This window comes from Crassostrea angulata, chromosome 8, assembly GCF_025612915.1.
Source record: "Crassostrea angulata isolate pt1a10 chromosome 8, ASM2561291v2, whole genome shotgun sequence".
In the NCBI taxonomy this organism is placed as follows: domain Eukaryota; kingdom Metazoa; phylum Mollusca; class Bivalvia; order Ostreida; family Ostreidae; genus Magallana; species Magallana angulata.
The window spans coordinates 27927328-27947283 of NC_069118.1; the positions used below are offsets into that span (position 1 = coordinate 27927328).

Below are 19956 nucleotides of genomic sequence, written 5' to 3' on the forward strand. Positions count from 1 at the left end.
CTCTCTCTCTCTCTCCCCCCAATGTTTTAGAAATGACCCCAGATCTAGAACTACAACTACAGCTGTATATTATTTACATGTAATATCCTCGCCTGTATTACAAGTATAAGCAGTGTAAATTATGTCAGTTATGTATATATATTCTATCACTGCGATCAAACACACGATTTTGGCTTTCTCTTTTACAAGTAGTTCTAAACAGTTTGAATGGCTGAATAATACCATGAAAGAGGCTATAGAGCAATTCACATTGACCATGTTTACCGTGGCTTCCTCTCTCTGTGTTATCGTAAGAGTGCGATATGTTTGCAACTCTCTGGTCAACAATAACTCTTTTTAAAATCTTCTTTGTGTGTTTACTTTCTTCTCCTGATATTAGCAGATTCGAAACACCTGAAATTATCAAATACACAATCTCTTGATCAAGCTTGGTTTCATAATGTTCATGTACCGAGATCGAGTTTCTTAAACGGTGGAAATGTTAAACTACATTGTGACATTGCTATGGATTTTAAGAGGTAAATATCTGAAAAATATTCAATATATTAATGCCACCGATATATGTTTGCTTTGTTTGACAAAGACATCAAATAAATCCGTTTTTTTTAGTAGGGTAGGGATTTTTTTCTTCAAAACTGTTTTTCAAATTCTGCTGACAGAAAGAGTCGTACAGGAGGTAGAAGGCATCAGACTAATACTAGTAGTTTTTGATAGTGACCTTACATGTATATGTTTAACCCTTCTCAATAACTTTCCGAGATGATTCTTTCTCGGAAGGGACAGTTTGTTCAAATTTCTTATGAAGCCATTTCTGATTTAAAAATTTTAAATATAAAATGAATTTTATAATCTCAAAAATTATCATCAAAATCAGCATAAAAATTAATATTTTATTTGCTAGCGCTCGAGAGCGCTAGCAACTACGTTAGTCTTTTTCACTGGAATACGCATGCTCGACTCCATAGTAGGGGATTCTGGGAACACTGTTCTACAGTAGATAAACTGTACCACGTGAATTTCGTTTTATCATCTTCACATGAAGTATAGCGTTTTATTGTAAATGTCAAAAAGTAACAGTAGCTTAGGTCTTATAATGCAAAGTTATCTTAAATATTATGATAAATAGCTAGCTTTATCTTAACTACCTACAAGCTTGGAAAACAACCTCGGATATGTTTTCCGAGCTTGCCGGATAGGCCCGAGAAGATACGATTGCTACAAAACACTACCAATGGTTCTTGAAAATGTTCACCTCGAAATTGAAATTACAGTAGAAACATAATAATTTAGGCACAGTCACCACCGTACACCCATCTGCATTCCCTATTGTTAATTAATCGATTCATAAATTTAAACCAATGTTTTAGAAATCTGCTTCTGTGTTTTATGATGGCTACAGCGCTAGTTCACCAATCTTTTTAAAAGATAAGCTTGTTTAATTAATAGCAATTACAGCGACAACTCGACGGAACTGCGAAGACTGGCGTCTCCATGGTTACACAAAGAGTGCAACTTTTAACGTGGAACCCAAGCAAGACGGGATCGTGTTTTCCGTATACTGTGATATGACGTCAGTTCCGGCGCAGACGGTGTTCAAACATGACTTTAATGCTAGAGAGCATGTGGGATATGCCGTCGGAGGCTGTAAGTAATAATTTCAATGTAGAATTTTTAGGATAAAATTTTTCATATCTAAAATAAAAATTCATCTTTTGAAATTTGAGTTATATATCTGTAAAAAATGAAAATATCGATCAAGTGTACTTTTTAAAAGGCACATGTTATGCAATTCCTATTTTCATTACAACCACCAGTTGTCATTATTGCATAATTGCTTCCATCAAAGTTGTGAGTTATATAATTATTGAAATTTAATTAAGAGTGTAAACGTTCCATGCAGTGATTATGCAATTATAAAGTGTAATTGGTTTGCTTGCATTTAACCATTATGATGCGTTAACGCATAGCCCGAAAAAATCTGCAGAACAATTGCACTTCATAAAACAATGACCACAGAAAAGGTAGAGCTCTCTGTAATATTCTTCCAATGTTACTTTAAAAGAAAGTGAGCGCACAAGATTGTAAGATTGCAGGAATCCTCGACACGAATCAATTGGGATTTAAATGTCTATAACCTCGAAAGGCTATGTACAGGTTTCAACAAAAACATGTTATGTTGAGAGTCGAAGTACATGGCTATTCCGGTTATTAAAAAAACTCACAAAGCTTTCAAAAAATGGCAATGAGAGGTAAACCGATAACTAGTTGGAAATGTTAATGCAAACATATTTAAATGAAGTTGTATTGTGTATATCCTAAAAAACTAGTAATAAGAAAGAATTTTTTTTATAGTGTTCATAGAGCAGATCTAGAAATCAATAACAACAAATTAAAATATACCGGTATAATTCAACATCATGTTATAATAACAAACATTTAAAACAAAAAAGTTTAATTTTTTTTAAAAAAGACCGCCAGTTGGATTTGAACCCAAAACACTGAATGTTTGTATTCACTAATCCAGGACGAAACCACTGAGCCATGCGAGACTTGTCAATATAAGCTCTATAAAGTACTGTTTGAAACAACACTGTCATATCAATGGACTGTTTTTATCCTTCAAAAAATAATTTGAAAAAGTACATAATTAGTCATCTCTGGGTCATTTCTCCATCTTTTTTTAAAAAGCGGCATTTTTAATGTTGAAATATGTTATCTTTACACGTTTCAAATTTGTGGAGAGAAGACCCAGAGACAACAAAATCATTTAAAAACAGTTGTAAATAAGTAGGATTTTGCATGAATTGCATCGTGTTGCTATATTTAGACCCATATTATAATAAAACCTTTTGCATTTCAAATATTTTCCCACTCATTCCACATCCAACAGAAACCAAATAACGGTTATAATTCGAAAAATATTCAAAATTAATTGATGAAATTTTCACTCTCCTTGTGCGCTCAGATTCCTGCCGAATGTACATCTTAAGCGCCCACATTCTTTGTCTAATGACAGTGACATACATGTACCCATTAGGAACTAGACAATATATCTCAGTCTGAGTACAATAATACTTATTTCATTGTTTTGAAATGCTGCCATTTAAAATTAAAAAAAAAACGGAAGCAAAAACGCACGGTACCAAACTTGCTGACTTGTACACGTTAACTTCATTATACAGTTTAATTATTGACATGTATTGATAAATTCAATGCTCAAGTAGGTGAATCATATTGTTGGAAAGTTTTTTATCATTCTGTTGTTAGGGTATGCTGATGTCAAGCCGGTATATTCCTTGACAATGCAGAACATAGAGAGCGCCATTTTATTGACGTCAAGCTGCCAGCAGTACATAAAATATGAGTGTAACAGTTCTAAACTCCTCTTACAAAGTAAGTGTGAATTATGATGAAGAGAGAGAGAGAGAAGGAGAGAGAGAGAGAGAGAGAGAGAGAGAGAGAGAGAGAGAGAGAGAGAGAGAGAATTACAAATATGGTCATAGGTCGATTTGCTTCCATTTGTAGGGACTTATTCGAAGTGGGAATCACGTGACTCAGTCAAACGCTACCACTGGGGTGATGCAAATCAGCAGTCTGGTTACTGCGCATGCGGACTAACTGGAACATGTGCAGACCCCGCCAAAAAGTGCAACTGTTTGATTGAAGATGACACCCTGAGGGAAGACAGTGGGTACCTCACGGACAGCAGTCTACTTCCGGTGACGAGGGTGGTCATTAGAATGTCGTCCTTCTCGTCTGACGGATACCTTACCATAGGGCCAATGACTTGCGTAGACGGTAATACTCAGACTCGTAGCAAAAGGGCCAGGGGGTGGGATGGGAACTGTCCCTACACTTTATTGAACAAACTGTCCATTTTCTGTATTTGTTAACAAAAAATAAATATTAGAATAAACGTTCAAACCAATTTCCACTTTGGAAAACGATGCTACGTTCTACGACGATGTCATATAATAAAGACTTGCATCATTATCACAGTACACTTATTGTATTGAACATCCAAAAATGAAACAACTACTAAAATAGAAAGAAAAAATTATATAAATTAACCATGTATTTAATCTACAGTGGACCCAAGAAGTTTCATAGAGACACCAGAAGGAATCACTACTGCCTTCACCTGCTCAGTTCTCTTTCTCATATTTCTATTCATGGTGGTGTATGCCTGTTACAAAAAGTGCCCGTGCAAGAAATGCGGAAAAAGTCGCAAACAGCGCACCGACAAGTAAGTCCATTTCCTTAATGTTAATGAAATAGACAACCGAATATATAATGTTTTGTGCAAGAACAGACGAACAGGTTTAACAATTCCTGAAACATCTATATTTGTATATTTTTAGGAAATTTTTTTCTCCAATTACAAATTACAATGCAATTACCAATTACAATGCAAAATCGTGAAAAAGATTACCTATTTATCCTATGAACAGATATAAAATAGATGAAACAGTAGATAATCAATAAAAAGTGTATGCATATTTACTATTTAGTTAAAAAACATCTATGAATAAAATCGTTCATTAATTTGAAAGAGATATTTAAAACGGGTTTTGCCTATCCATTAATGTTAAAAATTCTTAAACAAATAATACATGACGTGCGATGTAGTTAAATTTGATGAAATCAAATAATATATCTTCATAGTTATATTTTAAGTGCTTCCGAACGATTAGATTGGTGCGGAAACATGACATAACTGTTTTAATACATTCTTAATTTAGGTCAACCACGAAATCACATCCTGCAGAAAAGCCAACAGTCGAAGCTACAATTGTGCCTGAATCCAATAATTCCATCCCCACGTCTTCGTCAATGGAGGAATTACCCAGGGGTCCTCTTCACGCGATTATGCCGCCAAGCTATACAGTGCACAATTTCCCACTGCAAAATTACAAACCAGGCGAACTTTCGAGACTTCTCGGTGCTCAAAGTGCGGCCGATCTCGTTCACCTTCGAATGGAATTGAACGCGCGACCTTTTCCGCAAAGGTATGCTCAAATTTCAGAGAAACCAAAGACAGAGGCATCTCCAGCAGACGATCAAAAGATGGAGCAGAAACACGAATACAACTGGAATGTTAATAGCGTTTTTCTTGTCAAGTCGCTCATTGCACGAGAGCAAGCAGCGCGACAGACGAGTGGCAAAAGTCAATTGCAGCACAGTACAGCAAGCGAAACAAGAGGTCGAGGCGATACCGCAAGAGGTAACCAATCAAATCGCCTGGCCATTAGCAACAGCGCATCAAACGCCAGCAACATGACTGGCAGACACTTAGGTGTAAGCCTTAGTAACATTGAAGATTTTCATGTCAGTGAAAATTCAGTGAACCACCAAGACGAAACCCCGGATGTTGGAGCAAACAACGAGCGTAACACTCCATCTAATGCTCCGTCGAATTCCAATCAAATCAACTACACTAACATTCAAATGGTAAAAGATATTATTGCGCAGGAGAAAATGGAAAAAATCGCACAGAATAATGCTGATTCTAACCAATCAAAAGGAAACGGTCTTGAAGAAACAAAAACTATTGACCAATCAAATAGCAGCTTTGATCAGCAACGCGATGTTCCATACTCAGAGTATAATGGAGATTGGGACTAATATTGGCAATAGTTATATCTGCCACCAATAAAACATTGAACAAATCAGAATTATTTCCATTTTACTTGTTACAATGAAGAAAAATAGAAATTGTAAAGCACATTGAATTCAAAGGATAAAAAATAAAAGTGTCTGTACGCCTCGCTATTCAATTGCTGTACAAGTCTTATGCAATAGATAAATTCTCAAAATACACGACTGGTAAATATATCTCGCCCATATTACATGTACATGTATCTCTATATCAGTGAGTGTGTCCCTGATTGGAGATATTAAGGTGCCAATGCATTTACACCTTCCTCCGCAAATATATACTTTCAAAGAGAAACCATCCACAATTTGAATTGTATCAAATCCAGACAGTGCTATTTAAGATAAAATAATATTAATAAATCACTTAATTTACTGTTCACAACTCTACCGATTCCACTCCAAAGATTGTAAATATTGAAGATGTACTAGACTTTGACCCGTGCGTGCACGGGTTGACATCGTATATGATATCGGACATTTACGAAATAGATACATCGACACACCGTATTGTTCCCATTTACATAATAAGCTTTAAGCCTACAATTATTATAATGCTTTTAATTTCACTACACTCTGCTTAGTTAGAATAATGTGTGTCTCGGGACAGGCCTAAACCACAGTTAAAATGCCTCCCATATACTCGTAATGTAGCAAAAAATTGCAGAATCGATCCGAAACGATTTTGGAGAAAATTAATGAAGCTACATTGAAAATGTAACAGTCAAATTATTCATAATAAACCATTTTGAAACTGTAAATACCTCTCATCCAAAAATTTGATTCATATTAAAGAAGAATTCAACACTTTCTCCTGCAACGTTTTTCACTCACTTCGAGTTGACATTCGGAACTATCGGGAGTTTTCGTATTTAATGCACTGAGTTAGAGTTATATCCCGTTTTTCCTTTGATGAACAGAATATATATATGACAAATGTGCAATGAAAATTTACACGTATTTGTAATATCGTTTTTGAGTTTATCCATGCAAATGTTTCCACAATGGAAACAAAAACTAAAGAGCCTCCAGTGTTTTAGCGTGAATGTAATGCGCATGCGCAAGATTGTAAAATCCGAAAAATCCATATGATTTCCGGATTTTTTAAAGGAATTTTCGTTGATTATTAAATAGCGAAGCTTGATTGAGAAAAAATTAAAACAAATTGGTAATCTTCTAGTGCTAATAATGTTTAAAATGTATAAAACAAATGACAGTACTCTTCCGATTTCTCGGTATTAAAGCTAAAAAATTCGAATCTATTATTTTAATATAGTAGTATAGATTATCAACTGAGCCAAGGATCATATCCATTGGTTACAAACTTCTAGTGCCCAATCTTTCTCAGCACCAAATGCTGTGTTCTAGCCGAGTTTAAGGTCACTGGATAACATTGTCTCTAGGATGTGGTGCATCTCTCCTCTCTGTTTCTTGAAGTTGTCAATGGCCGTTGGTCTGGCATCTTCCCACCCATATAGATCTCTACAAAAAGAGAGAACAAAAGATAAAAGATAGAAATACTGTATACAGGGGTATTTTTCGGTTCGTGTAATTTTCATCAATTTTCACCTATAAAGTGTTCGGACTAATCGCATACGTCCCTGCTCATTGACAAAGTCTAGGACTTTAGGGATGGACTCCTTCCATTGAGCCTTAATACATAGTCTCAGCCACCTGGGTAATACATTATGAAGTGTTATCAAATTTGATTGCAGTTAGAAGTAATTTCTATCAGAAATTAATTTTCCTGTTGAATGGAAAAATTCAGTTCATCATTTATTTCTAATGAGTCTATAAAAAAACAAGAGGCCAATTGGCCTTAACGGTCACCTGAGTAGCATATAACCCATACACAAACTTGTCGAGGAGTCTCATATATGCATTTAATTAATTAGATTTCATTCTGGAATAGAAAAATTATAAATTTGTAATGACGACCACCTCCCTGCCTGAAATCTTTCAAAAAGAACTATGAAACCTATAATTTTGACGAAAAACTTAAAGATCTGGTCTACAAAATCCTTTCAGGTGTGTGGGAGGAAAGAAGATAATTGTTTAACATTATATGCATTAACACCTAAACATTCATTTTGGCCCTCCCCTAGAGTAAAACCCATACTCCAGGGAAAATAAAAATTTAAATGGTAAACATAATTATCAGTCAGTTATTAATTCAGATGAGTGAAAATAGAGAAGAAAAATTTTAAACATTATATACATTAACACTTTATTGCCATATTGCCCCCCCCCCCCCCCCCCCACCACCTCATGTCCTGAACCCCTGACTCAGGGGCCATGAATTTCACAATTTAGGTAGAGGAGTTAGTGGACATCATAACCATTTATTCAGTTTTTTGCCCACATGTGTGAGAGTAGAGAAGAAGATTTTTAAAAGATTTAATACATTTTTACTATATGGCCATATTGGCCCCTCCCTAGAGCCTGAACCCCTTACAAAGGGGTCAAGAATTTTACAATTTTGGTAGAGGGCTTCATGGACATTATAACTAGGCATTTAGTTTTTAACAAATGTGTATTGAAGTAGAGAAGAAGATTTTCTAAGATTTAATACATTTTTACTATATGGCCAAATTGGTCCCACCCTAGAGCCTGAACCCCTTACCATGAATTTCACAGTTTTGGTAGAGGGCTTCATGGACATTATAACCAGGCATTTAGTTTTTAACAAATATATATGGGAGTAGAGAAGGAGATTTTCTAAGATTTAATACATTTTTACCGTATGGCCATATTGGCCCCACCCTAGAGCCTGAACCCCTGACCCAGGGGTCATGAATTTCACAATTTGGGTAGAGGCTTCATGAACATCATAATCATGCATTTAGTTTTTAACAAATATATAGGGGAGTAGAGAAGAAACTTTTCTAAGATTTAATACATTTTTACTATATGGCCATATTGGCCCCACCCTAGAGTCAGAACCCCTGACCCAGGGGCCATGAATTTCACAATTTTGGAAGAGGGCTTCACGGACAACATGATAATGCAAACATTTGTTTCCTCACATGTGTGGGAGTAGAGAAGAAGATTTTTGAAAATTTGGCTGCTTTTTTTGCACATTTGGCTCAACATGTGGCACCCCGGGGGTGGTAGAGCCATGAATTTCACAATTTAGATTTCTCTTACCATTGAGATGCCTCACACCAAATATGGTAACAATCAGCCTTGTAGTTTTTAAGAAGTTTAACATGTAAATTGTTAATGCACGACGCATGACGACGAACGAAAACGGATAGCAATAGGTCACCTGAGTTTACTCAGGTGACCTTAAAAATCATATACCTAAATTTGAATTCGGAATTCTTTGTAACATTCAATTTATACAGCTCGTTCATTTTTTGTATTTTGATGAGGGACAATGGAGGCTGTCAAAAAATTAAAAAAAACCCTTAAAGCTTCACAAAACGGAATAAATGACAATAAACATACCCTATTCATTCTTTAGGTTAATCAAAATAAAAAAAAATATACATATTTTTAGAAATAAAACACCACATAGACGCATTCTAAACTGTTAGCTGTTCTTAATAATCGATATAATCTTGAATACAGAAACTTTCAAATCACAATCTGTATAGGAAAAATCATTGACCTTGATCATTATCTAATTGGCTATAAAAGTAAATTTCATGATTTTAATCACCAGTTAAAAACTGGAGAGGCAATACATGTTTTCCTATTCATTTATGTATTTCATATTAAAAAGTGTTTTAATAAACTTTATCATTTTTAAAATAAACATAAACGTCTTGAAACATCCTTACGTCTTCCACAAGTAAACCCAGACATTCCACGACTTGTAAAGGGGCCATTGAGGTCAGGTCACTGGGGTCAAACTGATCAAGGTCATTATCTGCGGAGGTCGACCATCTCTGACACAGCTGTTTACAGGGAACTGAAAAACTGTCGTCGTACCTGACCAACACGATAAAAAAAAAAAGATAATTGTTACAATGAGAAAAAATCCCAAAGCGTATTGTCAGTACAAATTGTCCTGAATATTTATATGCTTGCAAAATGTTTTAGCTGCAACAATTCTGAACGGAAAATAAATAAGATGCATTTGTATCAACACCTTGAGTTTTTATGAAGCAATTTGCAGTTTCTTACATTGCAGCTTTCAGTTTAAATACTTACCAGTTGTGCATAACTCAAGAAGAGGAAATATTACAACTTTATTTGGAATTACGAGATAGAATCCATTATCAGCGGACAGTTGAATTCCAAAACCAAACTTTAAAACCACATACTTCATCTTGCTGATTCAGTTCAAGGCCTGCCAAAATGACTTTCTAACTCGTCAGTATTAAATCCACTGTCACTTAATACACACGCTTTCTGAGTATCTTCACATTATGTTAGCGACGACAGAACAATAGCTATTATTTTTAATATAATTTGTATTTGACAGAAGACTGTAGAAGCTCAGAAAAATACTCACTTTGGCATCACTGGTGGCATCCCCTGGCCGTAGAACCACTTTTCCCACTCCACACTATCAAGCACCTCTGTCTGAGTAAATGAAGTAAGTCTTATTCGGAAATATCCTCAAATCGGATATGAAGCATTTCTTTATTTTTCTGTTTTAAGTTCCTTATAAAAGAATTCTACATCATTTTTGTCCAAATCCGTTTTCGTTTTTGTCTATACATGCATTCATCATTTGGAAAAATGAATGAAATGTTTATCTTAAACTTTGGGCTTTTTAAACCAAAGTATTTATTAATCCAAATAATTTTGATGAAAAAGAAGAGGTTTGGATTAATAAGGTTTCATTGTACCTGAAAGAAGCTATGTTTATGAATGCAAACACAAACTTTAAGAATTTATTTGCATATAACTATCTGTGTACCTTATCGTGGAAATAGGAGTAAAGGAAATCTTTCCACTGGTTGGTATCAATGGACTGCTGTTTGAAATTCTCAATGTAAGCCCGAAGAAATTTTTCAAACACCTCTAAAAGTACACATAGTTTGTTTAGTTCACAACGTACTTAATGATCTGGGAAACGCATTCTATGGTAGGTAACTGGAATGATATGTAACAGTGCACAATGAAAAACAACGATTACCTCAATTTTAGGTTAATACTTTATAAAACTTTCTTTCAGTCAATAGATGTACTCATTTATTTGCATTCAAATGAACTACAGTGCTTTGAATCATGGTTGATAACAAGAAACAAGCGTCAACTTTTAGTTGACTATATAAAACAGCCAAAGGAATGATATACCACTCATCTGTAGAGAAAAAAAGGCTTCACATCAAATAAGGTAGGTTTTCCTTTTTTCGAATATTATTTTGTAAATGCATTAAACCGTTTTCGTTTTATATATGGGTAAAAACTTCTGCAAATATACAAGAGCATTTGACATGTTGATTAACATGTTTTAAGAGAATATGATGTCCTTTTCTTATAAATCTTTCAAACCAAAATTTACCTTTACTGCCCCTGCTAATTATTTTAAGTTTGCTTACATATAAATAAAAGATTTTCTTCCATTTGAAAACATGACTTTTTTCTTCAAATTAATTTCTACTCAGGAAACCCTAGCTTTATTTATATTCAATTTCATAGCTACCCATATAAGGAAAATGCCATGTTTAGTTTACCTGAGACATTTCACAAAAATGGCACAGAAAGGTAGCTTCGGAATATTTTGATCTTCTGTTACACGTATCATCATTAAACCTTTTCATGTTAAAAATATAATTTTGAAGAAAATGATGTTGTTTTTATTTGTTTTAAAGTGAGACAAGTTTTGTTGTGTAAAAGGTAGGATAGAACTATGATCTATTCTGGTGGCCCAGTGTTGACGGATTTTGTGAATATTTTCCACAAAAGAGTTTACATACTCAAAAAATAAGTTATTCATATTTACGTCCTCACTCAACAAAACAAAATTGACCGTTAAAAGGTAAAACGTGTTTCTTAGTATATATACACGAATTTAAAAAATATATTTAGCACTGTATATGTCTCAACTCTTACCTGGACCCCCAAGCAGAGTCTCCAGGTAAAATAACAGAGTGAAGCCCTTCTCATAGGGAACGATGCAGAAGGCGTCATTTGGATCCACACCTTTTAGGTCAGGGATCATCCGAGTGTACGGGCCATTTTTCAATACTTCTTCCTTAACATTAGGACAGAGAACAATGGCATTCTTCTATTATTTATCATTAAATTATGATCATACAAAAGGTAAAAAAACAAATATAGTACTGAGAATTAGAAAAATGATATCGTTTTTCATGTAAAATGAAGCATAGAGATTTTCTGTTTTACACGTTTAGGATGTTTTGATTTAGTCTCATCAAATAACGAGGGCAAATAATTTGCCCTATTCAAGATAGATATACTAACCTGGAAAAACAAAGAAATTCTTTCTTAAAAATCCTACACTCTTATCTGTTAGGGAGGGTATGTAAGAGAATACTAGTATTTTGAATTTTTGGATTGAGTAAAGCCAATATTGTCAAACAAATTACTGAATTTGGTAAAATATAAATTGTCAAACGCTGCAGATCTTGTTTTTTTTGTGAAACTTCTGCATCCATCACCACAATTATGGTAGTACTAAAAATTGAATTAAAGAATAAACTTGACAATGCCCCCTCCAATAAGGGAAAGAAATATTACATACGTATGTACAATAGTGCTTGTCATTCTTTTGTATTAAAGGCCTAGCTATTTACGATTATTTCCTTGAGTTCCACGGCTTTCCCTGCGGCCATAAATTGAGGTAGAGTGTTGCTATTATGTAATCTCCCTGTAACCTTTCTCTCAATAAATTCAGTGTGACCTTCATTCAACCTGTAAAAGTCAAAAGTTACATCTCACTCATAGTGGAAATTATTTGCAATAGGGCGCAGACAACAAATTGTGCCGAAATTAAACTTTTAGATTTACAAAGGTTTTAAACTAAATGGACACCAACTGAAATGTTAATGTTACTTCACACTATAAAGGCTATTAAATAGAACACTTGGCATTGCATTGGATAAATGGAGTAATATTTAAACTAAATGAAAGATAATTTACACAAATTATCAAAGAAGCTCTCATGATGACGAAAGGAACGATATTTTCATTCTCTTTTCTACATGTACAGATATGTACATATACTAGCATTTACTAATGACTAGCAATCCACTACCAGAAGTGCTCCCAGTTTTTGTTGGTGACTAGGTTTCCTGTCCAACTATGGCAGATCTCATGAGCTAAGATATCCACTAACGATTTGTCACCGGCCTGTAAAGTTCATAGAAATTTTGAGACAGAAACCTAAAAGGAGCGTGGGTACGATTTGAGCTAAAGTTTATTGAATAATATGCTGGTCAAAGCTATTTCAAATGTTCAACCGAAATTTAAAAGTTAGTTGTCAAATTTCCAGCGATATAAAAAACTGTCAATTCTTTGTTATGTAAACAAGGTTCATGGCATGCTTTGGTTTACATTTAGGTTGATGGATAGAAAATATATTAAATTTAAAACAGAATGAGATGTGACAAACAGTGGAAATTGTTTAACTATGCACATTTAATGGAGAAAAAATTATTTAAATAAGTGTTTACTATCATGCAACCAATGTAAACAAAAGCATAGCATGAGCTTTGTTTACAGAGTAAGGAATTGCGAAGCCTTTACCTCACTTATAACTTGACAGTCGACATATGAACTTCGGGTACATTTTAGATATATATAGTTTTACAAATAACAAAACTTTAGCCAAAATTCTGACCATGACCCTCAACAAATCTTCAAATGCTCCTCCCGAAACTGAGATGGGATATAACATTTTGAGGACATTTAAAGATATAATTTTTCAATCTATATGACTTAAGTTTTTAAAGACATTTTTAATGTCTTTTAAATAAGTACAAGAGAAAGAATACTAACTATTAAAGTCGGAGTCACATAAGTCAAGCAGGGGTTCTCCATCCCACCGAACGGAAAGATGGGCGGCAGTACAAGTACATCGTACTGACCCCAGATATAGGGGCCCATTAAAGACTCAGCAATCTGCAATGTCTTCTCTGTCTAATTAAAAGAAGTGAGATATATAATTAAGCGTTTGATAGATTAAATAATGTAAATACACTTTATATTACGTAGTGATTGATCTGACAATTACTAAAGTTTATATCTAGCACTATATCTAATTTTTAAATTCAAACTACTGGATTTTGAGAAAAAGACACTGAAGCAAACATATATCAAAAAATGTAAATATTGAGAATAAAATTTCCTGCAGAGTGATTCAAGTTTGAGCTTTTTACCTAAGTATAAAAATTATATACATCTTTAAGTGTATTTAATTAAAATCTAACTGGCATAGCAAATTGATTTTTAACCTCTGAGAACTCATAAGCTGCTTCTTCTATCATTTCCCTCTCTGTCCACACTTTGGATCTCGGGCCAATAATACTGCAAAATCAAACAGAGGTACCTTTTGTTCAAATTCATATCTTTTTAAATGTCATATGTGCATATTATGCGGCATTCCTAATGTAATTTTCAATGCGGTTCAAATAAATGCTTTTATCATTAGTTTGCTGTGAAGTTTTCTTTATCTTTCACTATTACTTTCTCATTTCTCTAAAATGAAAATAAGTTTAAGTGTTTATTTCAATTTTTTTTAATACTCTATCCATCAAATCAAAATAAATGTATGTTTTTGTCGAAAAAAAAACTTGTAATTTATTGAAAGAAATTATTACATGTACCTGGACACTAAATCACCCCCAACAATAGCAATGAGATAAGTGCAAACAGGAAACTTCTGTTCGAACTGGTAAACAAGTTTACCACCGTCGGATGGGTGGGGCTCTGGTTCTGACCTTATTGCACTCATCAGAATGGTTATATCTTTTGGAGCAGTAATCTGTACATGGGTCAATTGTATATACAAATTGACATAATATATTCAAGAATAAACTAGTAAATGAATCGACTCGCTGGTATTTCATGTTTACTTTCTAGAAATCCAAAACATGTATTGCCACTTTGTAAATTAGATACAAATATTTTTCTAATCTGAAGTAAAATTACTTCAATTGAAAATTTCTTTATGGAGAAAAGGTTATACTTTTACTATTAGTGAATTATTTAGACTCAATATGATAACAAGCATTCCATATCATACATATACCGTACACATTTGTTATCGCATAGATTACATATAGGTTATTCTTTCAAAATGAATAGCACTTGCACCAGAAATAATACATTTTTTAAAGAACTTGATTTCAAAATATGAGACAAATCATTATAATGTGATATAATTATGCTATGTTTCATTTGCAGACTCTCAAGCCTGTCCTTTTCATGTATTGTATACAAGTACACGTATTACCTTTGCTGTGTAAGAGACCTTATTCCCTGGGGTATCTTGACAGGGAAACAAGCTCCTGGCATGAATGGCCTATAATGGGGACAATATCCATACATGTAGTTTATTTTTGTACGGAGCTTTTATTAAAAAAACCAGAAATAGCTTGAAAATATGTGTACAAACTAGGTAAATTAACTCAGGAGGCGATTATTTTAATGTAAAGCGTTGATATTAAAATAATACAGTTCTGGATTGGAGATTGGAATTAAATATTAACTTTCATTTTCATATTTCATTTACCTGCAATTATTTTTAATATTCTTCTGGAATTAATAACATGTATCTTAAAAGTATATGTTTCGAGGTTTAATTGTATAATATTTCCTCTCTTTTTTAAAGGAAATCTGATTGGTGGTGTGCTTTTCTGTTTATATTTTAAAAACTGATTATATTTTTAGAACTGTTTATTTATCTTTTATTGTATTTACGACCTATTTTTTATCAGATCGAATCGACCGTTTTTTGTTTTGTTTTGTCTATTTTGCTGGTTAAGTTTGTCATAAAAAAAACCACCTGACTTTGACTAAACAGATATGGGTGCCTTTTCCCTAATGTCTGTTCGGGCCTCAGCCATTGAAGAGCGGGGCACTGAGGGGACGTCTCATAATGCACTCGAATCTTGTGGCTGCTAAAATATATCAAATTGTCTTAATAAACATTGGAAAAAAATTGGACTGACATGACAATATACACAGAGAAATAAAACACTTTTCATGGTCCCATACCTCTTGAAACTATAAATTCAATATGGCAATAGATAAAGATATAAACAAATTCAAGCTTTCGGTAAAATAAAATTTCAATCTTCTTCGGAGAAATTCGTTACACAACCATTTAGACGCAGAGACAGGAAGCTGCACTTCTAGCTTGGATCCAAAGATGGCACTGTTTTCTCCTAAGGTAAACTTTAGTTCCTGACCATAATCTACATCTAAGATTTTTTGAACTGTGATCATTTGTGCGTCTAGGATCTAAATATTGAAAAAAGTTGCTCATTTATCAATGTCAGACTGCATTAGGCAGCATACAAGTATTCTTCAATATCATCATATTCTTATGCCTCTGTGATTTAATTTAAAAGAATGACAAGTAGGAATGAAGGTTTGAATTTAGGAAAATATAAGATGTGCTTTTGACCAGTAAGTTTAAAACGAAAGGGGGAGAAAGTGAAATAGAGATTATATGTTTTGTCTTACTAAGTTATGGACCCCATCTTTCATTCTCTTCACTGCTAAATCCACAAAGCCACACAGCGTCCTGGAGACAAAGTCCACATCTAGGTTCAAATGTAGACTGGTTACTCTGCATTCATCTGGTCTGGAAAATGAGGCGGAGTCATCTGGATTCATATCTGTCATGTCAGAAGCCTTTCATCTGTAAATGATTAATGAAAATAAAATGATTACTAAATGCACATTTACTTGATGCATGAAAATGATTATATACAAACTTTGTATAATTATGAGAAAAAATGTTACAGAGCGCCGTAGTTTTGTAGTTATAGAAAGAAATGAAAAAAAAAGATTACAATTAAACTATAAACTACTAAACAAAGACTTTAAAAAACTGAAACAGAGAGTTAAAATAAAATTAAACGTATACACAGGATCGAGTAATTGAGTTTTAAGATACAATATGGCAAGTATAATCCGGTAAGATTGATTTTTTTTTTTCAGATTTCACATGACAGGGATATAAATGATGTTTGATTTACATTGCAGTCGGTTGACCGATCATACAGAGACCACATGCAGTGGCTTATGTTAAAAAAAAATGTTTAAAAAAGTGGGTACCTCGGAGGACAAATAATTTTCCCTCCAAGGTATCCACTTTTTTAACGATATTTTTTTTTCAACACAAGTCCCTGTGCAGACACCTCACTTTATACAGAGACATATATTATTTATGTCTCTGGTTTATGATACACACGACAGATGTCCTGTTGGTCTTTTCAAAAAAACATAAAAGTTGATTTAAAAATTGGCTTGGCTAACAAAGAAGCAATTATCATTTTTGAAATAGTATTTATTTATCATTATATTGTTTTTAAAATTTCCAAATTTTGATTTAAAAATACAACCTGCATGAAGTGTTTTAAACGGTGGAGAGATCTGAAATGAACCATCATGAATTACTCCCCGTTCTATTTTCATTTTCTTTATGCATATATTCACACACACGCACGCGTCTATTAAAAATATTAAAAAAGGATTTGTTTTAAAAATTAAACAAAACTTGCAGTGTATTGATAACAAAAGCATTTAAGAAAATGTGCTAAAATTACAAGTACCTGTGAAATCAATGCCCAGTGTTGAAAAAGGTCATACAAAGTGTGTCGATGTCGGCTGACTAAATAAAAATATACAAACAGGAAGTGGATTAATTCTTTTTGTTTATTTTTTAAAAATAGATTTCACGTGAGAGTTTCACTTTTTAAGTTTATAGGTGGGATTTATGAAATACAGCCAATGGGGATTGCGGTGTTAGTATTAATTTCTAATGATGGTGGGCATTGGGTGATGATCCATAAGTAATACTCTTCGTATAAAGATATTTAAGTCTTCAAATTCTTTTAATGACGTTTCTGTATTAATATATCCTTAATTATAAATTAATAAATGGGATTTAAAATCTACTTTTTAAATATTTGATATTTCATTTCAGTGTGAATGCTTTAAGAAATCTGTTGATGAAACTGCTTTTGTAAAATTTGATAATTTTGATTGTCAATGCGATCAATATGATTAAATATATTATATAAGTTGTCTTCTTTTATAACAAAATTAACATACGTCTGTGTTCATGTTAAATATCTTTTTTTGTTATTGCTGTATTGATTTCTGTACATGAATTTTTTTGCTTATAAACCCCAAGTTATTCAACTTCAGTGTATGGCATGTTAAACATTGGAAGTTATACACAAAAACTTATCCATTTGTATTTCGTAATTTTTAGTTTGTATTCAATGATTTTTTAAAATTTATTTTTATTGTTATGTGCTTAAAAACAAATAAAATTATTTGTTTTTTTAGTATTATCTAAATCTGTATTGTATATCAATAGTCTTTTAAGTATTGCATATTTTATTTTTAAATTTTAAAGTAAAATTTTTATATGAATTGCATTTGCATTGTTTCATTCTTACATGAATAAAATCTACACTCCCCGTTTATCGATTTGTCGAAACCTAAAGCGACCTAAGAAAAATCATGGACTGTACGAAACAATAATGATGATGTCAGACTCCAGTACGTACGTTCCAATAGAACACGATTTGGTTTCTTCTTTATACAGCTAACGTGTTAATGTATATCAACAATAATTTAGTGAATTTTACTTACTTTTTACAATCAGTTTATTAATGTTTTAATAGAAATCGCAAATATAAACAATAGATAAATATGCTTTCTTTGATGATTCATGGGGGTTATGAAGGTAGCGATCATTGCAGAAAAGATACCTTTTTTGCAATGTCATCGCCTTCGTATTTAGCATAAATCACCAAAGGAGGGATTTTATTGTTAAAATATTCACAATTCACATATTTTTACATGCAAACTTTGTGAAAAGCTATTGCAGATATAGAACTATAACACAGACAGGGCCCACAAATGTTAAAAATAACAAGTTAAATTCTATTATGATGTCACAAACGTTGAATGCTGTAAAATGCAACTCTACAAGCGGAAATCAAAGTTCATGCTTGTGGCTGTAACAGTGGCTCTTCCATTAACTATCCCTTAAGGTAAAATAAAGAAAATAAACATATATATATATTTACAGACAAGGCAAAAATAAAAAAGTGTTAATATAAGAATTAAGTCATAATTATTTTTAAAGATAGATTGTCTCAAAACTGCAGCAGTGTGTGTAATGCTGTAGAAAATAAAAATAAAATAAAATAATTAGGCCGTTGTCGAAGTCCAGAAAACCAAAAAATTATCTTTATTTAGACAACTTAGACGTACGTCTTACAATACAGGGAAATAACTCTTATCGTAATCGTTGTCAACCTGTTGTCAGGTGACTGCATCACATGAAAACTCAGCCATATTTTGAGAAACGTCTAGTTGACAAATTTAATGTGAAAAAAGATGTAGATTAATTTCTTACAAACCAGGTTTGTATACCTTATTAATAGGCAGACTTCTCAAATATACAAAAAATTAAGTTACCCGTTTAAAAAATATTGTGTTCCAATTATTATATAATCGTTTTACTTTCGTTTCAAAGTTCAACAGATTCATGTTTTCAACGGATCTAATAATAACTTATCAACAAATGGACAATATTTATTGTAAAAGCATTAGATGAAAACGATGCAGCATCATAAACTTTCCCGTGTTTAAACGGGGGTAGGAAAGGGCTGATCCAGATAAGGATTTACATATCCTTTGAGTTAATATCTTTTTTCTTTCTTTTTTTTAAAATTAATCTGTTTACAGTCTGGCTAATAAAATTACTCCATTTTTATTGATTGTTCTTTTCCCGTTTTTATTTATTTAAAAAAAATCACAGTTGCGAGGATTTTAGCTTTTTTCTATATCACTGATAAAATTAATTTATTTGCCAGAGAAAAATCATGGATCCCCGTTCTAGTGCCCAGGATGTACACCGTTGTGACCTCTGTGAGACCGCCATAGTACACAGCTACTGTGACTTTTGCCATGTCAACCTCTGCAAGCCCTGTGTAGTAGATCACATTTCAGATGGATATGATAAACATAAAATTGTCCCTTTCAAGGAACGAAGATCAACCTTGACTTATCCGAAATGTGGAACACATCCACAGAAAAGCTCTGAATTTCAGTGCAAGAGTTGCAACAACATTTTAATCTGTTCTTCTTGTATAACATCTGAACAACATAGAGGACACATATTTTTTG

At 33.1% G+C, this 19956-nt stretch overlaps 3 protein-coding genes across 7 annotated transcripts in view; 2 read left to right on the top strand and 1 right to left on the bottom strand.

Annotated features, from left to right (window-relative positions):
• Positions 1-34: 34 nt before the first annotated feature.
• Positions 35-5772, top strand: LOC128159387 (uncharacterized). The gene is made up of 6 exons (XM_052822456.1): positions 35-518; positions 1447-1644; positions 3268-3393; positions 3526-3798; positions 4090-4246; positions 4743-5772. The coding sequence occupies exons 1-6, from the start codon at positions 479-481 to the stop codon at positions 5623-5625; spliced, it is 1677 nt and encodes a 558-aa protein (XP_052678416.1). The 5' UTR covers positions 35-478; the 3' UTR covers positions 5626-5772.
• Positions 5773-5902: 130 nt separating this feature from the next.
• Positions 5903-17470, bottom strand: LOC128159386 (leukotriene A-4 hydrolase-like). 5 transcript variants are annotated; one of them, XM_052822453.1, is made up of 18 exons: positions 17361-17470; positions 16267-16444; positions 15902-16041; positions 15584-15698; positions 15032-15100; positions 14403-14560; positions 14031-14103; positions 13576-13716; positions 12833-12927; positions 12372-12489; positions 11668-11809; positions 10529-10632; positions 10118-10188; positions 9441-9591; positions 8959-9041; positions 7225-7329; positions 6981-7137; positions 5903-5990 (listed from the first exon to the last, which is right to left on the bottom strand). In XM_052822453.1, the coding sequence occupies exons 2-17, from the start codon at positions 16426-16428 to the stop codon at positions 7020-7022; spliced, it is 1845 nt and encodes a 614-aa protein (XP_052678413.1). In that variant the 5' UTR covers positions 16429-16444; positions 17361-17470; the 3' UTR covers positions 5903-5990; positions 6981-7019. The 5 variants fall into 5 exon arrangements, 4 of the variants coding, with proteins under 4 accessions (XP_052678413.1, XP_052678414.1, XP_052678415.1 ...); XM_052822454.1 differs by adding an exon at positions 17151-17181 and having other exon boundaries at positions 5910-7137; positions 17361-17406; XM_052822455.1 differs by having other exon boundaries at positions 5910-7137; positions 15584-15695.
• A 1613-nt stretch (positions 17471-19083) lies between these two features.
• Positions 19084-19956, top strand: part of LOC128159388 (uncharacterized) — a 5337-nt gene continuing 4464 nt past the window's right edge. The window contains exons 1-2 of the mRNA XM_052822457.1: positions 19084-19190; positions 19644-19956. The exon at positions 19644-19956 is cut by the window's right edge and continues 4464 nt beyond it. Coding sequence (XP_052678417.1) covers positions 19653-19956 — 304 coding nt within the window. The 5' untranslated portion in view covers positions 19084-19190; positions 19644-19652. The remainder of the gene's footprint in view (positions 19191-19643) is intronic.